We start from the raw sequence: 23,066 nt of genomic DNA, 5'->3' as shown, positions 1-23,066 counted from the left end.
GAAGACAGTTCAGGAGCTAGGACTCCTGCCTGCTTGGTACCTACGGTTTCCAGTGCGCTTCCCAGCCCACAACCCTGCGCCTCCTTTCTTCACAGAAAGCTCAGGGTGGTTGATCCCTTTCCAGTTACTGGCACTAGAGGCCGGAAAGATGACCCCAAGAAGGACTGACCGGGAAGCCAACATAGCTCTGACAACGGGCGCCTGTAGTAACCGAGTTGTAGGGCGAACACCTAGTGATGCCCACCCGGGCTCCACACGAGACCCAAGTGGGACTTTTCTCTGAGCTTTGGCTTCCTCCTCTGTCAAAGCAGACCGGTTCAAGTCCCCTGCCCCGCCTGCTGCGGGGTTTAGAAACCAGCCCTACCTGGGCCCCACGAGGCCCCGGCACTCAGTAGGATCGCAGCAGGCATGCTCGGTAAACACCAGCTATAGTTAGTAAGTCCTCTCTTTCTAACCCAACCTAGGGTGTGGAGTCCTGCGCTGCTGGCAGCGCGGGTCCGTGGCATCCGCGGGGACCTCGTCCCCGCCCCCCGCGCGCGGCGGGAGCCACCCGGTGGGGTTCAGCGCGCTGACGTGGGCGGATCAAAGCGCCTGCCGCGCCTTATAAAAGCAGTCTGGGCGGCCCGCGCTGGAGACCGTGCCCCGCCAGAAGGAGAGCGGGGGCGCGCCGGCGAGCACAGGCCGCGGCAGCCGAGACAAGCCCAGAGCAGTCTGAGTCCGAGTCCCCGCGAGCCCCGAGCGGGTCGCGGCTTGCTAGGACTCCGGGCGTCGTTCTGCCGCCGCTTGGCGAAGAGGGCGCCCTCGCCGCCTGCCCGGCTCCGAGAGCGCTCGGGTCCGCTGGGGGCCGCCTCGCCGCTCCCCGGCGGGCGGAGCAGCAGGGCACTCGGGGCGCGCCGGCCTCCGAGCGCCCCAGGAGGTGAGCGGCGACCGCGGGCTGCCGGCGCGTGCTCCTCGGGGACCTGCTAGGGCGGGGGTCGTCCGAGTCCGAGGGGAGCGGCGCGACTCCGTTAGGCACCGCGTCCGGGGTAAGCACACCAAGCCCTCCTCCACCCTGCTCGGCGGCACTCCGAGGAATCCCCTCTCCCAGAGCCGCCGCAGGGGCTGGGGACGCGGGCTTTCCGCCGAGGAGTGATGGAGGTGGGCTGCGCGGGTTCTGCGGCCGACCTCGAGCCTTCCCGGCCCTGTTCCCCCCATCAGACCCCCTCCCTCCCCGTCGGCCTGCGGATGAGGTCATGCCCGAGCCATCCCGGGGGTGGGGGACTTGGATCCTGCGGCAAAGGGTGTGTGACGGGGCGGGAGAGGGTGGCAGAAGGCAGAGAACCACCGCAGCTCCTACCAAATTGGAGGGTGGGGGTGAACGCTTCGCTTTGAGACCGGCTCCCAGAACCGGCGAGGAGGAGGAGGCAGGACAGAGTTTGTTTACAGACCTGAGCTCCAGGCTGGGGGTGGGGAGGAGGAGAGTCCTGTCCCAGCATCGAGGCACATCTGGAGTCACCCCGAACATCTGGCTGAGCTCAAGTACAAGCCCCACAGCTCCCACCTCCCGGCGCTGGGTGCCTCCATGACGCTCACAGTACTTAGGCGCTCGGGACCGGGCTCAGATTGATACTCGGAGGTACCCGAGTACCCCCACCCCACCCTTGCCACTTCCAAAATAGCCCGTCTCGCGGGCAACCCGGCGCATCGTCCGCAGCGGAGCAGACATCTCGCAAGATCAAGTCGCTCGGGTCAAAGCCGGGCTCCGGGCCTGGCCTCGTTCCGCGTCGCAGGTAACCTTGAGGCGGCCGCTCAGCGTCCCCGGCTCGCGAGGTCCGCTCTGCGAACGGCGCAGCCGGAGGCTTCAGGCCCCTATGCGCGGCGTGAACACGCTGCCCCCGCGCTCGGTGCCAGCTCTCGGCCCAGCGCGGGCTCATCTGGGTGGGGGAGGCTCGGACGGTCCCTGCCGGCTTGTCCCAGAGGGACGGCCACCCTAGCAGCGGGCTTTCCAGCGACTTCCAAAGCCCCAGCCTTATAACCACCTGTTGGAGCGGGGCTGCGGCTAAGGAGCTGGAGGTGCCGGCATGTGCACAGCCCGCGGCAAGCGAGGTGCCTTGGACCTTCTCCCCAGTGGGGTTAGGAAGGGACCGCTGATCTCTCCAGACACTGCGCTCAGACGCGGGCCGACGACGCGCCTTGTCCCAAGGGAGGCTCCGCGCCAGGTCTGAAGCAAGGGGGCAGTTCGCGGCTGCCCACGGCAAGTGGGTGTCTTACAGGACGACCAGAACGGATAGGGCAGTACGCTGCACCTCATCCCATCCCCAGACAGGGACACTGGGGCCCGGGAAGAGGAGGGGACACGCACAGAGTCCCGCGGCATCGGAGCTAACAACCGATTCTACCACAAACCCCCACTTAGCGCCCCCTGGCGGGCCGGGGGCTCCGGGAGACCAGTGCGCCCTGACCCGCCGCGCTGCGGCTGAGGGTGACCCAGCGGCCCGCGCGGCTGTCCTGGACTCTCTTACACTCTACGCGAATAATCCCATCAGCGCCCAGAGGACCAGGCCAGGCACTGCCTCCCCCAGCAAAGTGCTGGGGCGGTGGAGGGAGAAGCCCGGGACCTCCAGGGCAACTCGGAAAGAGCCGTAGTAGCGGAGGCCTGGGTTCCCGTGCCCTGTGTGACCCGGCCGGCCCCGCCTCTCTCTGGGCAAGTGGGGCTGGACACTGATCCCCTTGGACCAGTGTGAGTCCTTGGACCGCTGTGAGTCCGTGCTCTCCTCCCTCCGCGTGCGGTCCCTTCCCGCTTCCCACCCAGAAATGTTGGGCGAGTGGTGGTGGGGGGGCACACTGGGAGGGGTGGGGGCGGAGAGGGACAGTGACTGGAGATTTGATCTTCCCTCCCCCATATCCAGCCGATATTTTTTCTCGACCTCAGGAGTATAGTAAACTTTCAGGACCAGTAACACAAAGGGGATACAGGCGGGGTAGGAGGAGGGGTCTCAGTTACACTGAGAACCCCGCTGAGACCCCAGCTTTGACTCGCATGTTTGTAGCCCGTGCCTGTATTAGGCGCCTAGCGGGAGACTCTGCGAAGGAGAAAAATAAATGTAATTCAGGTTTTCTCCCTGCCTCGCTCTAAGTTATGCCGGAAGGCTCCAGAAAACAGTAGGGTTTCAAATCTGTGTGTGTGCTTAAGGCACACACTCCACAGGTATACCGAACAGTGGAAACTTCGGCAGAGGGGAGCTCAAAGACCCGCAGACTGCTTGGAGGCTGGAAAGACCTCAGGAGATGCGTGGCGAAGTCCAGTCCCTCGTTTTTTACAGAAGGGGAAACCGAGGCTGCTGGCGGTAGAGAGCTTGCCCCAGCTCGCACAGCCAAAGCAGAACACCTTCCCGCTCAAGCTCCCACACTAAGGCGGGCGCCTCCTTTTTCCAACTCCCCAAATCCTTTAGCAAGGAATCTCTTTGTCTCTCTGCTCCTCCCTAAGGGAGAGGAGCTCGGGCTGTGAATGTCTCCAGGCGAACGCCAGGTGTTAGTAAATTTGGAGAGAAGCTGGGAAGGGAAGTTAATGAGGCGAGAATGAAGAGAAAAAAAGAAGAAAAAGAAAAAAGCCGGAGAAAGCAAGCGGTACTGCGGCTTGCGGTTGGGACCGGTAGCGGCTGCTCCGCAGCCCCAGGGCGCCGCCTGGCGGCCGAAGGCGGCATATCGCCGGCCTTGTGAACTTCCGTGCTCAGCCAAAGCCAGGCTGGGGGGCCCCGCCTGGGCTCAGGCCTGGGCACCACCCGACCCTGCGAAGGGGGACGGCTGGGGAGAGACTAGGAGACCGGGCACCCCGAACAGCCCTTACTGTACAAAAACCTTTGCCATCCTGTTTCTCAACCTCCCCTTCACAGACCGAGAAACATGCCCAGAGCAAACCCCTACGTCCTTGTCGTCTCGTGGTCCCTGATCTCACCGGACACCCAGATAGACAGGGAGTAGAACACGGGGCGTGGACCTGTGCGCAATGGCTGCAAAGCCCATTTCACATCTCTGCACCTTAGTCTTCCTCATCTGTGAGATGGGCGCAGTGGTAGTACCGATGTCACAGGGTTGCTGGGAGGAGCAAATGAGATCTGTTAGGTGAACGTTCTTTACCTCTATTCGAATCACAGTTGTGTCCAGTTTACAGAGGGGGTCAACTGAGGCCCAGTGGGGGAGGAAAATCACCAGGCCATAAGATAATAATTGCTGTCGTGGAGATAAGAGCCCAGAGGCTGGGCCGAGACGCCGCTCCTCCTTTGGCGGGCGGGAGGCCCCCGCCACGACCCCCTCCGCCCTCTCCTTGCCGTTCCTCCGGCGCTCGGCGCGTCTACCCCGGTTTCTTCCTCTACTCAGTGTCTTGCAGCCCCGGTCTCTGAGCGTCTCTTCCTCTCGCTGTCTCTCTGCCCGGTCTCTCCGATGTCTCTGGTCCTGTCGCCCCCTTCGCCTCCTGCCGGCCGCCGGGTCCCAGCCGGAGTGGCACAAAGGAGCGACGGGCCCCGGGCAGCGCTAGTGGACACGCCCACCGCCGCGCTCCCGAGGCTCCTAATTCGAGCCAGACGCCGGCCGAGTCCGGGCAGCGCCGGGCAGGAGGCGACGTCCGCGGCGTGCTCGGCCTCCCCGGGCCCGGACCCCCCCCTTTGTAATTTGAATAAAACGCCCCCCCGCCCCCGCCGCGGCCCCCGCCCTGCGCAACGCCCTAACCCGCTGCCTCCGCTCTTCCCGACCGCAGGCGGCCAGCGCGAGGACGAGCGGCGGTGGCCGTGAGCGAGCGGCTCTGGGACGCGGCTCCGCAGGGTGCGAGCCCTGGGCGCGCCCGCCGTGCGATGATGAGGGTGCGGCCGCAGGTCTGCGAAGCGTTGCTCTTCGCCCTGGCCCTCCAGACCGGCGTGTGCTATGGTATCAAGTGGCTGTAAGTAGGGACCCCGCGTCCGCTCAGATGGGCCCCGAGATGGGGGCGGCGGGGGCGGGAAGGGGCCTCCTGGATGGAACGAGCTCCCCAGACCTGGGAGCAGAGGTTGGCTTTGGGGTCATGGGCCAGTCACTCTTTTTAAACCTTTACCTCCTCTGTACAATATTGTCCTTATGTCCCAGGGGGTTTCGAAGCAGGAGTGAGACGGGGCGTGGAGGGCGACGGAATTATCCTGTCCTGTGCAGCTGAGGGCTGCGCGAGACCTCCCCACGGGCGGACAGAAAAAGACAGCGTGGGCCAGGCACTCAGTCCAAAGGGTCTGCGCCCCGCACATGGGGCCTGCTCCATGTTACATCCTAGCTGGAGGTCCTCAAACAATCCTGACCCCTCCTCCACATGAGTGACCTTGGGGAAATGTCACACAAGCCCTGGGAGTCTCAGGGTCCTCCTCTGTCAAAGGAGGGTAGTCATCTGTACCTCACTCAGATCAGAGGAGAAGCGGCTCTTGAAAGAACCTCATAAACTGTCAGATGCTGTGCACATGGGAAGGGTATTCCTTTAGATAGAAATGATTAATGGAGGGGTAGGTGGGAGAGAGAGGCGCTCTTCCATCCAACAGAAGGGAGTGCCTCCTCTGCGCAGGGCTGCCTGCCCTGCAGGCCGGGAGACAGGAGTCAAACTAGCCCCTTCCTGTAGGAGCTGCCCTCTGGACTGGAAAAAGATAAGCCCAGGCTGTAAATAACTCCAAGTGCCTTGGAGAGACCAGGGCGGTCTTATGGGGACTCAGGAGGGGGAGACCACCTGGTGTGGGGGGCACGCACTTGAGACACTGGGGAGATTTTTCAGGGCCAGTGCCCCTAGGCTGGGTCTGAGGAGCCTCTGGGAGTGAGGCATCTGGGGACCCTGTGAAGGAGGGTCTTCACAGGGGAAATGGTGGGAAAGTTCAGGACAGGACATAGTCTGCAGTTTGGGGTAGGGGGCAGGAAACCATGCAGATAAGACAGGCAGGGGACAGATTATGGAAACTGGGGAGGGGCTGTGAGGAAAGTTGGTGGATTAGCTGGAAGACAGGACAATAGTGGCTGGGCCACCAGCAAACAATCTCGAGGTCACCGGCCTTGCTCCTCTAGGACTGAGTTATCCATTAATTGGTGATTTAAGAGGGGAACCCCATCTTCCTGCATTTCTTATTTATAAGGAGAAGCCTGGGCTCAGCAGCCTCCCAGCCACTGCTGATTACTTTTGTGAGAAATAAGCCACCTTCCTCCTATTGCTGGTAGCTGGCACTGTCCCAGCTGGTAGGAACCAGAGATCAGGGAGTCCCAGCCCTCATTGCCCACCACTGCCACCGCCACCACCACCGCTGCCACCGCCGCCATCACCACTGCCATTTTACAGAGAAGGAAATTGAGGTCTATAGAGGGAAAGGATTTGCTAAAGAGCAAAGAAGCATCAGGCCAAGAACTGGGCTTGCTCCTAGAGCATTGTTGGGGCACTGCTATTATTCCCGTGCTACAGTGGGAATGTTGAGGCTCTAATTGTATGACTTGCACACGCCTCCAGTCTGACATGTGGCCGGGTAGGGCCTGGAATACATGGTTAGCTAAGCCCAACATCCATTCTCTCCCCACTGCATAGTTAAGCTGCCACAAAAATGGGTACAACTCAGTGTCTGCCTTAAAGGGGCTCCTCGCCTCTTGGGGAAGGTGGACATGTATGAAAAATAAAGTGGACTCCAGGCTGTGTCTTTGGAGAGGGAATGTGGGGGTCAAGAGGAGAAGCAGTTAGTCCCACCTAGGCGAGGTGACTTTGGGCTGGGCTTTGAAGGATAGGTAGGGTTTTGATGGCTAAGAATGGAATGCAAAGCAGGCACCCTAGGCAGGAGGGACAACCTGGGCAAAAGCATAGAGAAGGGATGGAGCAAGTGGGGAAACAGAAACCGGGAATTAGAGGAGCCTGCTAATAAATCCCAGACACTGTTCCAAGAGCTTTAGTCATTCAATTTTGATAATACTCTTATGAAGTAGGTGATATTCTTATTGCTACAATTTTATAAATGAGGGTATGAAGGTACAGAGAGGTTAAGTTACTGACCCAAGGCCACACAGCTAGTTAATGGTGACTGTGGGATCAGAACCCAGACAGACGGGCTCCACGGAGCCAAACCTCTTGACAGTTGTTAAGCTCTTGCTGGAGTTGAAGATAGAGGGGGAGGTAGGAGAAGGAGTAGAGTTTAAGAATAACAATCGTTGTGTCTGTGTGTGTACAGTTGACCCTTGAACAACATGGGTTTGAACTGCATGGGTCCACTTATACATGGATTTTCCCCAGTAAATACCTGTACTGTTTTCTATCCATGGTTAGGAGTCCACGGATATGGAGGACCAGCTGTATGCATTGATCAATGCCATTTTGTATAGGGGACTTGAGCACCCATGGATTTTGCTATCGACAGGGGTCCTACAATCAATCCTCTACAGATACTGAGGGACAACTTAAGTTTTGGGGTAGTCAAAAGTTATACGCAGATTTTTGGCTACACAGGGTGGGGGCATTGGTACCTCTAACCCCTGAGTTGTTCAACAGTTCAAATGTATATGGCCTTGCTACATGCGTAGCACAGTTCTACTATGTACATTGTTTCATTTAAATTTCCTAACTACCCTGTGAGGTGTGCTCTGCTATCACACCCATTAAACAGAAGAGGAACTAACCGTGTCACAGCTAGTAGGCAGCAGCAGCAAAGTTTGGAGTTAGGCAGTCTGGTTCTGTGGCCTGTTGGTCTCTATTCCTCCTGTCCTCTCTTCCACCCTCTCCCCCTATCCCACCCCCCCCAGATACAGGCTACTTGGGAACAGGGAAGCATACAGTGCGGGGCAGGGGGGTGGGGGAGAGGCTGGGGACTGGTCCAGGAGGCTCAGCTGTCCTGAGATTGTCCCCAGGACTCCTGCTGCCTTGGCCTTTAGAAAGTGAGCTGAAGATGAAAGGGGCATTTGACATGGGAACTGAAACCAGATGTGGCTGAGTGACCTGGAATGCCCACCTGTTGGGGACCTGGGATTCAGTCTGAGTTTCCTGGTAAGATGGAGAGTAAGAAAAGGGGGACAGAGTCTGGATGCCTATGGAAGCAGCCGACCAGAAATAACCTGGGGGACCCCGTCCCTACTTCACCTCCCACGGAAGTCAGGTGCTGGGACTCTCAGAGCAGACGGTGTTGGAGGACCCAGCTGGACTGTCCTCCCTCTTTGGCTGCCCCAGGTCGGGGGATTCCAGCCTCCTGTGAACCTCTGGGACTGCCAATGACGGAAAAGGCCCAGAGGAGGGCCCATAAAGGCCACCCCACATTTCCTGGGCAGCCCCAAGCCTGCTGCTCAATCAGGGACCAGGTCTCGCGAGGAAGAGGAGTCCCCAGGAGTCTCCATAAGTAACAGAGCTGCCGCAGAGTGGGTGGAAAGAGCAGACCAAAGCTGGGAAACCTGGGTCCCAGCCAGAGCTCTGCCGGTTCGCTAGCCACTAGCCAGGCCTCAGGCAAATCAGTCACTGTAGCCTTGGAACCTAAGTTTCCTCATCTCTAGAATAGGAATGAAAAAGCCCTAGCCCGGAGTCTGGGAGGCCTGGGTGCTAGCTCGGCTCTGCCTCTGATTGGCTGTGTGTGGGTCTGGGCAAGCCTGCCATTCTCTGGGCCTCAGTGTCCCCACTTATACAGTGGAGTGGGAAAACCGAGGCTCAGCGACAGGCAGTGACATGCCCAAGGTGGCATGTGGGCGAACAGCTAGCTGAGTTGGAGCTGAAACTCAGGTCTCTGCCCCCCAGCCATTCCCAGGAGAGCCCCCACCTCCCGAATGAAGAGACCCCGGCCACGCCAGCAGCACCCGTGGCGCAGGCCTTGCCTGTGAACTCTCTATTCCCTCCTGTCCTCTCTTCCACCCTCTCCCCCATCTCCCCACCCCCAGATAAACCAAAATGTTTTCAATTAGGGGTCTGCTGCAGTGAGGCAAGCCGGTAGAGATGTCCAGACGGGTAACTCCCCCGCCTCCTGCCCTAATCCTTGATTACCTCCCCAAGGGGGACTTAGTTAGATATGGTCATTACCACTAATTACCAGATGACCGCATCGCCCTCCTCGGGAGCGGAATCCGCTGCCTCCCCACCGCCTCCTGCCCCCCTGATCTCCTGGCCTGCACACTCCCGTGGGCGGGCCTCCCCCTCCAAGATGAGCAGGCCTCTCTACCCCAGCCACTCTCTCCAGTAGTTCCGTTAGCATTCACCTTGCCCCAACCAGAGGCCTCAGACCACTTCCCTTTTGTCCTCCACCCACCTGGGCAGCCGGAGCATCATCTGGAAGCTTCCTCACTGTGGTGTCCCACATAGCACCTTCTCTCACTGCCAGCTGGGGAGGCGGGGGCTTTGTGACTTCAGAGATGGACAGGCTGAGACCCAGAATGGCCCAGCATTCCCAGGTAACAGGAGCACAGAGCTCTCTCCCAGGGAGCTGCAGAACTGGGCACTCAGGAATGGCCTGAAGTGAGCTCCCCAGGAAAGGCTCGGCTCATGTTACCCTATTTCTTGTCTTGAGAAGGAGTGCAGGGAGAAGACCTAGGAGGGAGGCAGCCCACGCTTTTGGAGTGCCCACTGTGTGCTTGGTACTGAACCAGGGGTTTTCTGGTGTATCTCATGGAATTCTTCCTGTTGTGAAACAGAAAACTGGCTCAGTGGGGAGGGGAGAAAGTTGGGTGACGTGAAGGGCAGAGCAGGCTCAGGACAGACTGAGTGTCCTGAGTGTCCAGCCCAGCAGAGAGGGGACCCAACAAGGGGAGGCCAGGTCTGTGGGAGAGGCGTGTCAGGAGGAGGCAGAGTACCCAGGCGCTGGAGTGCCTCAGTCTCCTCCTCTTTACAAAGGGGTGATAACAAGCGATTCCAGGCCCACCCCTCTGGGATTTGCGAGAACGGGATGAGGCATGACATAAGAAGCTCTGCAAACTGCGGAGTGTTGTGCCCACGTGGGGGCTGCACCTGTGGACAGTGTCTGCTGGAGGAGCGGTCACACTGAGGGGATGGCCTCTGCCTCTGAGTGGTCACACCTCATCCAGTACAGGAGTAGGAAGTCAAACCACGGTTTCCCTCAAGGTGTCGATGTGTAGGTGGGCCTCAGTGCCTCGGAAGGCCAGGTAGGAACAGACTGTTCACTTTAGTCAAGAAACGATGCCTGAGGTCTGCCCTGCATGCCAGGTACACCAGACATTCCCCTCTCATGGTTTGGGGGGTGGCGGTGTGCCAGGGGTCACAGAGAGGGGGGACTGCTCAGGACAACCACATCAATCTCAGAGAGCCTGACTTGTATGTGCTGCCATAACTGTGGACACCAGGCCATGCCCATTTACCCTGAGTCTGCTTCCTGGGCTTCTAGAAGATTTCTACATGTGGGGACTGTAGGATGGGTGGGGCCTGGCCGAGAGTGAGAGGCAGGAGGAAGCAAAGTAACCTATTAGTACTTAATGTAGAACATATTATCTTATTCAGTCCCTATCAGACTTCTGGGAGCCCCATTTTGTAATTGATGCTCAGAGAGGGATAGCTATTTGCCCCAAATTGCACAGCACATGGAGGGCAGAGCTTGAGCTAGAACCCAGGTTTTCTACTCCTTCTGGTCCAAGATTCACTGGGCAACAGGGGGATCCCACTTATGGATGTTCCAAATGCTTTGCACTCATTATATTATTTAAATCTTGCCATTACCTTTTGAAGTAGAAATTACCATTTTCTTGTAACAGATGAGGACCACAGGCCCAGAGAGGTTGGGTAACTTACCCAGGTCACACAGTTGGTGCCCAAAGCCTGTGCTCTTCCCTGGGTCAGCCCATGAGCTGGAACATCTGGGTCTTATAACTGTTGATAGGTTTATGCAGTTATTAGATGAGGGGCTCCTTGAGGAAAGAATCTATGTCATGTTCATTACCAAATGAGCCTGCGAAGAATTGGTGCTTAGTATTAGGTTGGTGCAAAAGTAATTGCAACCTTTTAAAATGTTAAAAATAATTGCAAAAACCTCCATTACTTGTGCACCAACCTAATATGTATGTCTTCCACAAGTACATCAAATTAATTTATTCATTTAGGTACAAGAGCAGGGAAAAGGTGTTCTGGCATCAGGAAAAGCCTGGGCAAAGGCATGGTGGTGTGACGGTCCCTGGCAGGGAAGCAGGAGTCTAGACACACAGGGTACAAGGAGGAGAGGTTGGAGAAGTCAGAGAGCTAGGTTTGGAGGGACCTTGAATGTCAGGTGGTAGCCCTCGGCTTTGAGTAAGCGGGCGGAGGCTGCTGCCTGCTGGTAGGACAAGACCACAAAGGCAGTAATTATAGAGCTTCCATCAACGTGCCCCGACCACTGCGTGTCAGAGCGAGGCAGAGCCATGATGCACTCTGTCTGAGGTAATCGTTCAGATAATGCTGGGAGAGGACAGGTTAAGTGACTTGCTCAAGGTCACAGGGGAAGTGACAGAGCCAATAGTCTACCCAGGCCTGTGCTGTTCTTTGACACCAGCCTAGGGATTCTGGGGTCACGGCCTCACTGAGTCTGAGCCCCAACCTTGGGCGAGGAGTGCTGTGGGCACTGGGGCTACAGATTAAGCTCTTCTTGACCCATGTCCCTGCAGGGGCTCTGCTGGGTAGCTGAAGGCCAGCTTGCCCTGGGGTAGGGGGGGAGTCTATGTGGAACCCTTTAAGGCTGTGGAGTCCCTCTAGCCTGCGCTTAAAGGAGGTGCTGCTTGATGCAGTCTGTTGCTCAGAGAAGGCCTGGGGGAAAGGGCTGAACCAGGATGGACCCCTGCTCCTCAAGTCTTGGAATCCCGGTGCTCAGCGCCAGGATCTGGGAACCTCTTAGGTCCTATAGCATCAGCAGCGTTCATAGAGAACCCCTAGGCCAGCCTTTCGCAAAGTAGGGATGAGGTCAGCACTCCTCCAAGGCCTTTGTGCTCAGCAGACTAGGAGTTAAACAAAATTAAACCTGTGGCTTTGCTGCCTCACGTCTCAGGGCCTTTAAAATGTAAATGTACGTCATGATTCTCCAAGGCGTTACTAGTATGCCATGTTCCCCAAACCTGCTTGACCACGGATCCCTTTTTTCAGAATGTTTCATTGGACTCCATTCTGGGACATACATTTATAGGTACACACCCTGAGGTCCAGAGATAGACAGTGATTCATCTAAGGTCACACAGCAAGTTAATGGCGATGTCTCATTTATCACACAACGAACGGTTCTTTAATAATAATCCCTTGCATGTATGTGGGACTTTGCAACCTAATGAATGAGTCTAATAATTAAATGAAGCAATGACAAGAGACTCCTAACTTATTAGGAGGGGGTTGCTAGGGGCTGTGGTTGTGCACATAGTAAGTGATCGATTAATAGTGGGTATTATGACTGCTATGACTATCATGACCTAGCACTTAGCACAATGTCTGGCACATAGTAAGCACTCAGTGTTGAATGAGTGAAGAAAGAGTAGTAATAATTCACAGCTGTGTGGGAACTAAATAAAGGCAATGGATGGGAGTGCCTTGCGAACTGAGAAATTGTTTATTGTTAGTAGAATTATAATCAAGCTTACATAGGATGGCGGACATGATCCCATGTTATGAATGAGGGCCTGAGACCCAGAAAGGGACAGTGATGTGCCCAAGGTCACAGGGGGCAGGAGGGGGAGCCATTGTTCTGCTGGGAATGTCTCTTTGCCTTTTGGTTTCCTGGCTCCTTCCTGCAAAGGCCCATTGAGCAGTGGCTGGGGCCAGGAGGTTGGAGGTGATGGGGCCCCTCATGCGCCTGTCTTTCCTTTCTTCATTGTTGCCTTTTGGCGGCATGCAGGGCGCTGTCCAAGACGCCAGCAGCCCTGGCGCTGAACCAGACGCAGCACTGCAAGCAGCTGGAGGGCCTGGTGTCCGCGCAGGTGCAGCTGTGCCGCAGCAACCTGGAGCTCATGCGCACCATCGTGCACGCCGCCCGCGAGGTCATGAAGGCCTGCCGCAGGGCCTTCGCGGACATGCGCTGGAACTGCTCCTCCATCGAGCTGGCCCCCAACTACCTGCTTGACCTGGAGAGAGGTAGGGAGCCAGTGGGGGCTGCCAAGGGCTGCGGAATGCATGCAGGTGCAGATGGATGAATTCAGGCATAAATCCATGTGTGTTTAGATAGGTGGGTGAATTCATGGGTGGATGGATGGATGGATATGTGATGGGTAGATGAATGAAGAGGTGGATGATGGACGGATACACAGAAGGCTACAGGCATGAATGGATGGATGGGTAGATAAATTAATCCTAGATCTGGGTATTTAGGCATGAACTGATGAATGAACAAACATGGCGAGAGTGAATATGCTAGTGCAGGGGAGCCCGAGTGACAGCACAAATGTACATGTACCATAATGCGTGAATGAAGAAATGAATAATGCCAGAGAGGCTCTTGAGAGGCAAGTATAGAACGAGAGTGGTAGAACCACCCTTGGGGCAGGCTGATGTTCACAGGTAATTCTAAATCTGGCCGACTGAAGTGTTTGCGGGATGCCCAGACTCACGTGGGTATTAAAGAATACCTGTGGAAAAGACTACCTGAAGGAAGTGGCTTCTGGGGTGGATTTGGGGGTCACGTGTAAAACAGAGAGGCTTTCGATGGGCAGAAATGCCCTAATGGATCTAATCTCTTCCCTGCACGGTAACAGCTAATGCTTGTGTAGCACTTGACAAAGCTTCCACCATTCCTGAATTATTTGAACTTTAGAGATAGCCTGAGAGGTAGGTATTATCACCCTCCCCCAATTTTGCAGTTAAGGAAACCGAGACTTGAGAAGGGGAGGTGACTGACTAGTTAAGAGATGGAGCCAGGGTGAGGACCCAAGGCCAGGAAACCCCACAGCCGAGAGACATTGTGCTCCGCAGGCGTTTACGAGGGCTGCTGTAACAAAGTACCATTCACGGGGGGTGGGTGTTCAAACAGCAGAAATCTATTGTCTCTCAGCTCTGGAGGCTGGACGTCTGGGATCTAGGTGTCGGAAGGGCCGTGATCTCTCTGAAATCTGTAGGGGAGGGTCTTGCCGGCCTCTTCTTAGCTTCTGGTGGTGGCTGGTGGTTTTCGGTGTTCCTTGGCTTGTAGCTGTATCACTCGAATCTCTGCCTCTGTCACATGACCTTCTCCCTTTATGTGTCTCTGAATCCCAAACTCTGTCTTCCTCTAACGACCCCAGTCGTTGGATTAGGGCGCACTTTGATCCAGTATGACCTCAGCTCAATTACACCTGCAAAGACCTTATTTCTAAATAAAGTCATATTCAGAGGTACCAGGGGTCTGGACTTGAGCAGGTGTTTTTGAGGACACATTTCAATCCACAGCAGGCTCTTTGCACATTTACCTTGCCCATCAGGTCCTGAATGCTTTATGGAGCTCAGAGATTGGGCCTTCATTTCTCTGAAGCAGCCCTTAATGCTGAGTGCAGGGCAGGTGGGGGAAAGTACGGGATCGTGAGTCAGTGTGAGTGAGGGTGTGCCCGTGTGGGGCTCTGCAGGCACGTGCTAATGTATTTGGGGGAGAACGTGGGGATGCCAGATTAATGGCCCTAGTGCTGTCCTTCACCTGATCCACCTGTTTGCAGCCTCTGTCCCAACCTGACCTCCCAGAAGCAGGGAGGGGCCCAGGAGGAGGCCCTCAGGCCTGGGTTGGGTACTGTCCCTGGGTCACTCCACCCTGGCTGACCTCACACTTCCCCACAGGGACCCGGGAGTCCGCCTTCGTGTATGCGCTGTCGGCAGCTGCCATCAGCCACGCCATCGCCCGGGCCTGCACCTCCGGCGACCTGCCCGGCTGCTCCTGCGGCCCTGTCCCAGGTGAGCCACCCGGGCCCGGGAACCGCTGGGGAGGATGTGCGGACAACCTCAGCTACGGGCTCCTCATGGGAGCCAAGTTTTCCGATGCTCCTATGAAGGTGAAAAAAACAGGATCCCAAGCCAATAAACTGATGCGTCTACACAACAGTGAAGTGGGGAGACAGGTAACCACCCACCCCAGATGGTTGTGCTTGTGCCAATCGGCCAGAAAAGGCCACCCAGTGTGCCCCAATGGAGAGGGTGGTGGGAGGGGGGGGGACGGGCCCTGATACGCCCACACTGATATGTTCCTGGCCTCCCCCAACTCTTCCCTCTCCAGCCAGTTGGGACTTGCCTGGCTCCTCCTCCTCCAGGAAGTCCACTGGGACTTGGGTTGGAGAATGTTGGCAGAGAAGAAAGAGCATTGAGCTAGGAGTCAGGAGCTCTGAGTTCCTCTGGCACTTGGCTCTGTAGGCGAGTCACTTCTTCTCTGGCCTCAGTTGTTCCCATCTATAAAATGGAGGGTTTGGTGCTCTCGAGTCTCCATTGGCAGTGTGCCTCAGGTTCTTCCCCTGGGGCTCTGGGCCAATGCTGGGTGTGGGAGAAGGCATGGAGAAGGCTGAGGGGCAACAGAGCCTCAACTTAAGGAGGCGTCTCCTGGGATCTGATGGGAGCTCCCTCCTGGCTCCAAAACCTACCCAACCTCCAAAACACATTTTCCCCCAACATCTGTTATCAATTTCTCCTTAATTTCTTACCTCATTCCACAAAAGTTTGAGTGAGTGAATGAATGGATCTTTTTATTTTTTTAAATTAAAAAAAAACAACAGAATACACCTTTATACCAATCTGTGTGCCAGATATTGTGTTGGATGCTTGATGAGTTTTCTCTCCTGTGGTCCACAAACTACCTGTAAGGAGGTGCTGCTACCTCTTCTTACAGATGGGGGGAGGGGAATGGGGTCCCGCAGGGGCAGGGTGTTGGCTGCAGGTGGCATCTCATGACTTGCGCTTTGCAGCCTGGTGAGGCCCATTTTACAGAGGCACATTGGACTTATCCCTGGGGCCCTGATGCCAAGCAGCTGGCCTCTCAGGGACCATCTGAGAAAGCAGCAATCTCTCTCCCCCAAATGGAGCGCCTGTGAGGGGTAAATGGCATCGAGGATACAATGTGTTCAGTGCTGGCACACGGCTGAGCTGAGAGACCGAACATAGTTTACTTTTCTTTGATGACTCAGAAGTACCTTCCCGCCTTTGGGAGGTTGAATGAGTCCTGCAGTTGTGTTCACTTCATTCCTGGGCTCTCCACTGGCTTTGCTGTGCCAATTCCAGATTTTATACCCAAATAGACTCCCTCATTCCCCACTTCCTGGCACCAGTGATGGAGAAAAAGCCCTGGGACCTTAGCCAGCACTCTCACTAACTCACCAAGTGATTTGGGGCAAGTCCCTGCCTTCTCTGTGCTTCAGTTTTCCCATCTTTTTGATGTAGGGGGTAGGCCCAGGGACCCATAAGCCTTGCAGCGTCTGTACAGGGAAGGCAGGAGGGCTGGCCTGGACACAGGGATCTGAGACATGTGCAAAGAAGTGGGGGTTAAAAGGCAGAACTGAAAGGATCTAACTCATGCCCCTCAGGTACACATGGGGAAACTGAGGTCCAGAGAAGGTGGTGGGACAGAGTCACTTCCAAAGCCAGGGCTAGAATCTCCTCAAGCCCTAAAGCCCAAGCCTCTCCGCTCCACCAAATTATTACTTAAACTGATTTTTCAAAACCAACATTGATTTGACTTTTATAGTTCCCAAAACTTTTTCAATGAACCCTTACAATGACTCTGCAAGGTGCCAATTATGTGTTCCTTCAACATATAGAAAGACAGAGGTGCTGAGTGGTGAAATGGCTTGCGGAGGGTCACCTTGCAGGAACTGTGGCCTGGAGGGGAAAGCCAGCTAGGCCAGGGAACATCCCCCCCCATGCACTCAGCTCCTGCCTCTTCCTCCCTCCCTCCCTCTCTCCTCCCCCCTTTTTTCCTCCCTCCCTTCCTTCTCTTTTTCTTTTCTCCCCTTTTTTTCCAGCAAGCTCTTAGTGAGCCCCAGTTTTGTGTGAGAGAAAAAGTGTGGACCAATTAAAAGCCATGGTTTTTGGAATTGCCCTCAGATGTGTGTTCAAATCCCGGCTCCAAGATTTCCTAGCTGTGCAACCTTGGGGCTGACACTTAGCCTGTCTGCGCCTTCATTTCTTCCTTTTACAATGGGGAAAGAATGAGACTTCCCATGAAGGGCGATGGTGATGATTAAGCCGTGTTACGTGTTACAGTACTTGGTATACAGTAGGTGTATAAATCGCATCCGTTATCCTGCAAACCTCACTCTCTTCCTGCCCCTCCCAGCTGCCCCGAGGTTAGAGGGGGAGCTGAGGACCTACAACGCACGCCCCCAAACTTTAGAGCAAAAGTCCCTGTCACTTGAGGCCTGAGCAGGTGATGACTACCTCAGAGCACCTAGCGCTCGGTGGGGGAGGGGCTTTGGGGAGAGGGGTGTAGAGTCCCGGGGCAGGCCAGGGAGGGGGCCCGGCCACCCAGCCCGACGACCTCCCCTGTCCGCAGGCTTTGCGCGCCTCTCTGGAAATGAAGTGTAAGTGCCATGGGGTATCTGGCTCCTGCTCCATCCGTACCTGCTGGAAGGGGCTACAGGAGCTTCGGGACGTGGCAGCTGACCTCAAGACTCGCTACCTGTCGGCCACCAAAGTAGTGCACCGACCCATGGGCACCCGCAAACACCTGGTGCCCAAGGACCTGGACATCCGGCCTGTGAAGGACTCAGAACTCGTTTATTTGCAGAGCTCACCTGACTTCTGCATGAAGAATGAGAAGGTGGGCTCCCACGGGACGCAAGATCGGTAAGGGCCTGCTGCTACCCTGGCTGGAAAGGGTCGGCTATGTTGCACATGCCCCATCCCAACTCAGGGCCAGGCACACTGTCGGGCCTCAGTTCACATTTAGGGAATGGAGCCTCTGCCCAATCGAGGGAGGTGGCCCCAGGAATGCTGAGTGGAGGTGCCAGAGTTCAAGGGACCCCTGGCAGAACTTCTGGGAATGGTGGTTGTACACCTCGCCAAGGCAGGGGCCCCTCAGAAATGGAGGCTGGTGGGAGGCCCCCATCCCACCTTCCCTCTACTTAGGGAGACAGATGGGAAGAGACAGTGACTGGATTAGGAGACGGACTAGGAAAGAGGTTGCCCATCATACAATAGGTCCTCAGTAAATGTTTGTCAAATGAACATGAAAGACAAATGTCACATAATCTGCTCATCAGACAGATGAGGACCTGAGGCACTATGGGAGGTGGGGACATCGGCCGGTCCACAGCGGCACAGGAAGTCTACACAGAGTGGAGGCAGAACCAGGGCTTTTTAGGAGAGGAGGGTCTGTCTCCATTCTGTAGAGCGACAGTACTCCCGTGTCCCCACCCTGTGTGCACCTGCCTCCTGGCCCCAGCTCTCTCCCCCTGGTCCCCGGTTTCAGAGCCGGGGTTGGGGTCCCTATGGCTGGCCCCATCATGGCTGCTGAAGTGGGCTCAGGACAGGAGAGAGGGAGGGAGCACGTGGTGACTGCAGACCTACTGTGTGCTGTTGGTGCTGGTGAGGATTCAGGGGAGCAACACTTCCCCGAGATGGTTCTGGAGAAAGGCAGCCCTGAGACGCTATAATAAAGAAGCTTCTGCAAGCATATATGTTTGGGAAATTCTCTGGCGATTCACAAGGCACGAGAACGTGTTAAAGGCTCCGAGGAATCCCACAGTAAAGGAGCTGTCTAAGCCGTGTTTCCCAGAGGTGTTTGGCTGTGGAACTCTTTTATTAAGGAGCCCCTAATAGCATTCCACAAAATAAGTGTTCTGCGGGGTTAAAAGAATATTGAACCAGAGCGAGGTGTCTGAGAACATGTTTGGCACATAGTTGGTGCCCAGCCAGCATGTGCTTCCTCCGCAGCCCACGTTCCTGTCTCCAGGAGAGGGGGGCTGGTTTGGGGGGGTCTCTCTTCACAGGCTAGGGCAGCCGGCTCTGTGAAGAGGCCCAGGCTCCCATCTGGAAGCCAGATTGAGGGGGTCGGGCAGAGTGAAGATGGAACCGGGTCAAGGCCAGGGAGACAGTAAGGAGTGAGAGTCTAGGTTGAGGCAGCCATGGTTGGTGTGATGAGAATGGGGTGGGGAGAGGAGAATTCTAGAACCTAGGGGGGCTGGGGGAGTCCTCGAGGACCCCAGAGCAAAATGAGGGTCTCCCTGGATCCGTGTGCGTGTGTGTGTGTATGTGTGTGTGTGTGTGTGTGTGTGTGTGTGTGTGTAGGACAGTTTGCACCAACTCTGCAGCTTCTTAGCTGTGGGAACTTGAGCAAATTCCTTTCACCTCTCTAAGTCTCAGTCTTATCTTCTGCACAATGGGGTCAATACCACATGCCTCAGAGGGCTGGCAAGTGACCTCTAATTATGTCTACCCAGCAGCTCCTCTGTGCTAGGCGATGTCAGTCTCGTGGGAAGGGAAGCCTGTCCTCCCCTCTCTGCACCCCTTAGCCTGCCAGCTCTACCCCAGGACTTGCCCCAACCTACCGATGAGGAGGCCTCATCCCACAGCGCCAGCGGACTTCCTTGCTTTCCCAGAATGCCCCTCTCACCAGGTTTCCTGTCTTGCTCAGCTCTCAGGCCTTTCTCTGGGGATGGGCCTCTGCAGACATCATACAGATGGTCATCTTTTTCTGCAGTAACAAACAGCCCTGATATCTCAACAGCTTATAACCACAGACACTCTTCACACCTCTTACATAAGACAGGCGCACGGGAGGGGAAGAGACATCAAGTGCTCAGACTGTGACAGAGTGAAGCCTAAGGGAGAGGGGAGCCCAGAGGGGCCCTGACCCAGCCTGGACATCAAGGAAGGCTTCCTGGAGGAGGAGAAACATGAGCTTTACTAGATTAGGGAATTTGGAGCTGCAGGGGGTTGCATGTAAATGAGCTTTGCCCCCGTGACAATATCCCTGTCTAGCCTGAAGTCAGCTAGAGGAACGGCCAACCTACATAGATATTTCTTCACTAGACATAAGAGCTGGTGGCCACAGAAGGATATTTGGGTTTTATAGAGACCATCAATGTCTGTCTTCTCAAGTGATTTATAAAGAAATACAGCCCCTGCTAGCCCCTGGGTTCTCTGCCCTGCAAGAGAGGGAGAGTGCACATTGGACTTGGTTTCAGGACTCCTGAGCTGAAGCCCTGCTTATCCACAGACTCCTGTGAGAACTGAATAGCCTCTGCCCTTCATGGAGCCTGTTTCCATCTGTATAGTGGGCATAATAACTCCACTGACCCAAGGACCCTGCATGCCTCCAATAAGATAAAATACTGGCTAGAAGCCAGTATTATCCACAGACTCCTGTGAGAACTGAATAGCCTCTGCCCTTCATGGAGCCTGTTTCCATCTGTATAGTGGGCATAATAACTCCACTGACTCCAAGGACCCTGCATGCCTCCAATAAGATAAAATACTGGCTAGAAGCGCCTGACACATGGGGGGAAATGGGTGACAGACACTCTCTGTCAATGAACAGTGTGCCAGATGCTCACATCCAGTCCATTTTGTCTGTTTCAGAATTTATCCTGGGATTCTAAAAGTAAAAGCAATCTTTCCATTTGTTCTAATACAATTCAAGATTAACTATGAAGATGAGATTATTAGACAAAGTAGATCGGGGCTCCTTCAAGTATTTAGAAGTGGAAGAAAGAAAAAAGACGCCTCCAAGAAATAAGACACCCCTGTCATTTTCATAAATGCCTAGAACTATGGGGGAAAGTGAGAAGTACCCTTGGGGAAGATGATTATTTAAAATTCCCAAAGACCAAGACACCTTCCCAGGGGGACTGCGTCTATAGCCGTGGTGGGGGAGGCTGCGGGCTGACTGGGAGTGTGGGACTGGGGGGAGTCACAGAAGTGCTCACTCATCTCCCCTCCCCCCCCCAGGCAATGCAACAAGACGTCCCATGGCAGTGACAGCTGCGACCTCATGTGCTGTGGACGTGGCTACAACCCCTACACAGACCGTGTGGTAGAGCGGTGCCACTGCAAGTACCACTGGTGCTGCTATGTCACCTGCCGCAGGTGTGAGCGCACGGTGGAGCGCTATGTCTGCAAGTGAGGCCTGCCTGCCCCCGTGGGAGCTCCTGGGACCCTCAGAGGCTAGCCAAGGGGCCTGGAGACATCTCGTGGATTTTTGCTTGTGAATTCCAGATGCCAGGCATGGGAGGAGGCTTGTGCTTCCACTTGGAAGCCACCAGGAACAGAAGGAGGGCCGGGACATCAAAGGAAACTGACAAGGTTAAAAATAACCTAGCAGCCCGAGGCCCTGGAGTGCCCACTTGCTGCCTTCCAGGCTGGTCTAAGAAGCCCGGGGCATGGGTTTGGCAAGACTGACATGGACTTGCCCTTTCAAGCCAGAGACACCAGACTCCTGGGAAGGAAGGGGGGGTCTGCCTGCCCTCATCAGAGTGTTCTGCAGGCCCAGTCTTCGCGACCTCTGGCCCTCCCCAGGGTCGAGCCTGCTGGGCCCACCACATGGAACCACTAGCTTGGGTTGTAAATGTTTTTTGTTTTGTTTTTTTTCTTCCTCTGGGATGTGGGAGCTACAGAAATATTTATAAAGCATAGCTTTTCCTTTGGGGTGGCTTGCCTCAATTCCTCTTTATATATTTTATATATATAAATATATATATATATATATAATGATCTATATTTTAAACAAGCTTTTTAAACAGCTGTATGAAATAAATGCTGAGAGAACCCCAGCCCGCCCCTGCAGTCTCTGGCCTCCTCAAGTGAGCTCAGAAGAGCATGGGGCTGGCGGGGGCTCTCGGGTTTCCAGGCAAGGCGGCTTCCGATTGATGTGCCTCCCCCCTTGCTCCCCCCACCTGGCTCTGGCCCTGGTCTCCCTGTAAGAGCTCTTGGTCAAGGGCGAGGACAGACGTCTTGAAACATAAACCCAGCTGGCAGATTCTTTGTTCTTTAGGGACACACACAGGCACACACAGCCTGGCGGTGTCGTCAGACCTGCTAAGCTAGCTTTAAGGGAAAACCCAACCTGGCGAGCTGGGGGCACAAACCCAGCTTCCCTCTAACCCTGTGGGTGATCTGTGTGACCGCGGGGAAGCCTCCCTAGGCCTCAGTTTCCCCATTTGTAAAATGGAGGTAGTAGAGATTAAGGTTGGTGGTTGGCAAAGCCCTCCAGCCTCATGCTGCAGAGCAGTGGAATGTCTCTGGTTTTCCATAAGGATTTGTTCTCTTTATGGCTGTGGGGTGTGAGGGCAAGGGGGATCAAGAAGGACTGCTCGGGTTTTGGCTGAGCACTTGGACGACTGCTGAGCTTGGGGTGAAGAGAGAACCGGGTTCAGACTTGGACACATGGAGATGATGATGTTGATTCGGTCCCAAGTGGAAATACTGAGTAGATGGGCAGATGTTCAAGTATGGAGAGAGGCCAGGCCGAGATGCACTTGGGCATCGGCACTCAGGGTGGAATAGAAAAGCAAAGAGGACCAAGGCCTGAGCCTGGGCACTTCTGCTCCCCAGGTCAGGGAGATGAAGAGGAAAATAGGCACAGAGACTGAGAAGTGACATCCGGGGAGATGAGAGACACCCGGGGGTCCTAGCTACGGCCAAGTAAAGACTCTGCACACAGCACTGTCCCTCTCTGAGTTTCAGCTTTATTTCCTGGCGTGTGTAGCTCTGAGGAACAAGTGGAGAGTATCCTGGGGCCTGCTGTATGGTAGGCTGCCCAAAATGGAAGTCATAATAGTCACCTGTATTGGTCTGGCTGTGGGTGACCCTATGAGACAAAGGATGTAAGAGTAAACTGAATTTCTGTGCATGTGGGAGGAGACACGAATGCTGAGGGGAGGACTCTCTCTTCCCTAGAGGCCGCTGACATGACAGGGAATGGCTGGGGCAGAATGAAGCCTTGGCGCCTGGACAGGATTCAGTGAAGTGAAGCAGGCACCGGGCGGGATGGCATGGGTGCGCTCCCAGAGGCTGGACCAATCACAGGGTGGGAAGAACTTCAAGATAAGTCTTCTGGTCTCCTCTCAATCTGTTTTGCAGATGAGGAAATTCCAAGATGGGAAGGGCCTTTCCTGTGTTCCCAGAGCTGATAAGGCTGAGGGCTGAGGGCTGGTGGTGGGGTTGCAGACACCTCAGGGCGGGGCTCCTGCCAGCATCTCTGCAGAAAATTCAGCCCTCATTGAACAAGCCCCTGGAGTGTGCGCTCTCT

General features: G+C 55.5%; 1 protein-coding gene across 2 annotated transcripts; it reads left to right on the top strand.

The window, feature by feature from the left end:
* The first annotated feature begins 637 nt into the window (after positions 1 to 637).
* Positions 638 to 21,467, top strand: WNT11 (Wnt family member 11). Of its 2 annotated transcripts, XM_081063705.1 has the most exons (6): positions 638 to 916; positions 4,733 to 4,912; positions 12,777 to 13,012; positions 14,675 to 14,952; positions 17,370 to 17,662; positions 20,768 to 21,467. In XM_081063705.1, exons 2-6 carry the CDS (start codon positions 4,827 to 4,829, stop codon positions 20,940 to 20,942), a joined length of 1,068 nt encoding a protein of 355 aa, XP_080919831.1. In that variant the 5' UTR covers positions 638 to 916; positions 4,733 to 4,826; the 3' UTR covers positions 20,943 to 21,467. The 2 variants fall into 2 exon arrangements, with proteins under 2 accessions (XP_080919831.1, XP_080919832.1); XM_081063706.1 differs by lacking the exons at positions 638 to 916; positions 4,733 to 4,912 and having other exon boundaries at positions 12,879 to 13,012; positions 14,675 to 14,788; positions 20,768 to 21,464.
* Positions 21,468 to 23,066: the final 1,599 nt, after the last annotated feature.

This window comes from Rhinolophus hipposideros (assembly GCF_964194185.1).
Source record: "Rhinolophus hipposideros genome assembly, chromosome: 10".
NCBI lineage: Eukaryota > Metazoa > Chordata > Mammalia > Chiroptera > Rhinolophidae > Rhinolophus > Rhinolophus hipposideros.
The sequence above is the reverse complement of the archived record's forward strand: the minus strand, read 5'-3'. Positions and strand labels throughout refer to the sequence as shown.

What these genes read in the sequence shown, in the direction of transcription:
- WNT11 (XM_081063705.1), top strand. Translation starts at nt 4,827, where the DNA reads ATGATGAGGGTGCGGCCGCAGGTCTGCGAAGCGTTGCTCTTCGCCCTG. An exon ending in ACAGTGAAGTGGGGAGACAG is followed by an intron (nt 14,953 to 17,369) that starts GTAACCACCCAC and finishes CCCTGTCCGCAG; the next exon opens with GCTTTGCGCGCCTCTCTGGA. An exon ending in TCCCACGGGACGCAAGATCG is followed by an intron (nt 17,663 to 20,767) that starts GTAAGGGCCTGC and finishes TCCCCCCCCCAG; the next exon opens with GCAATGCAACAAGACGTCCC.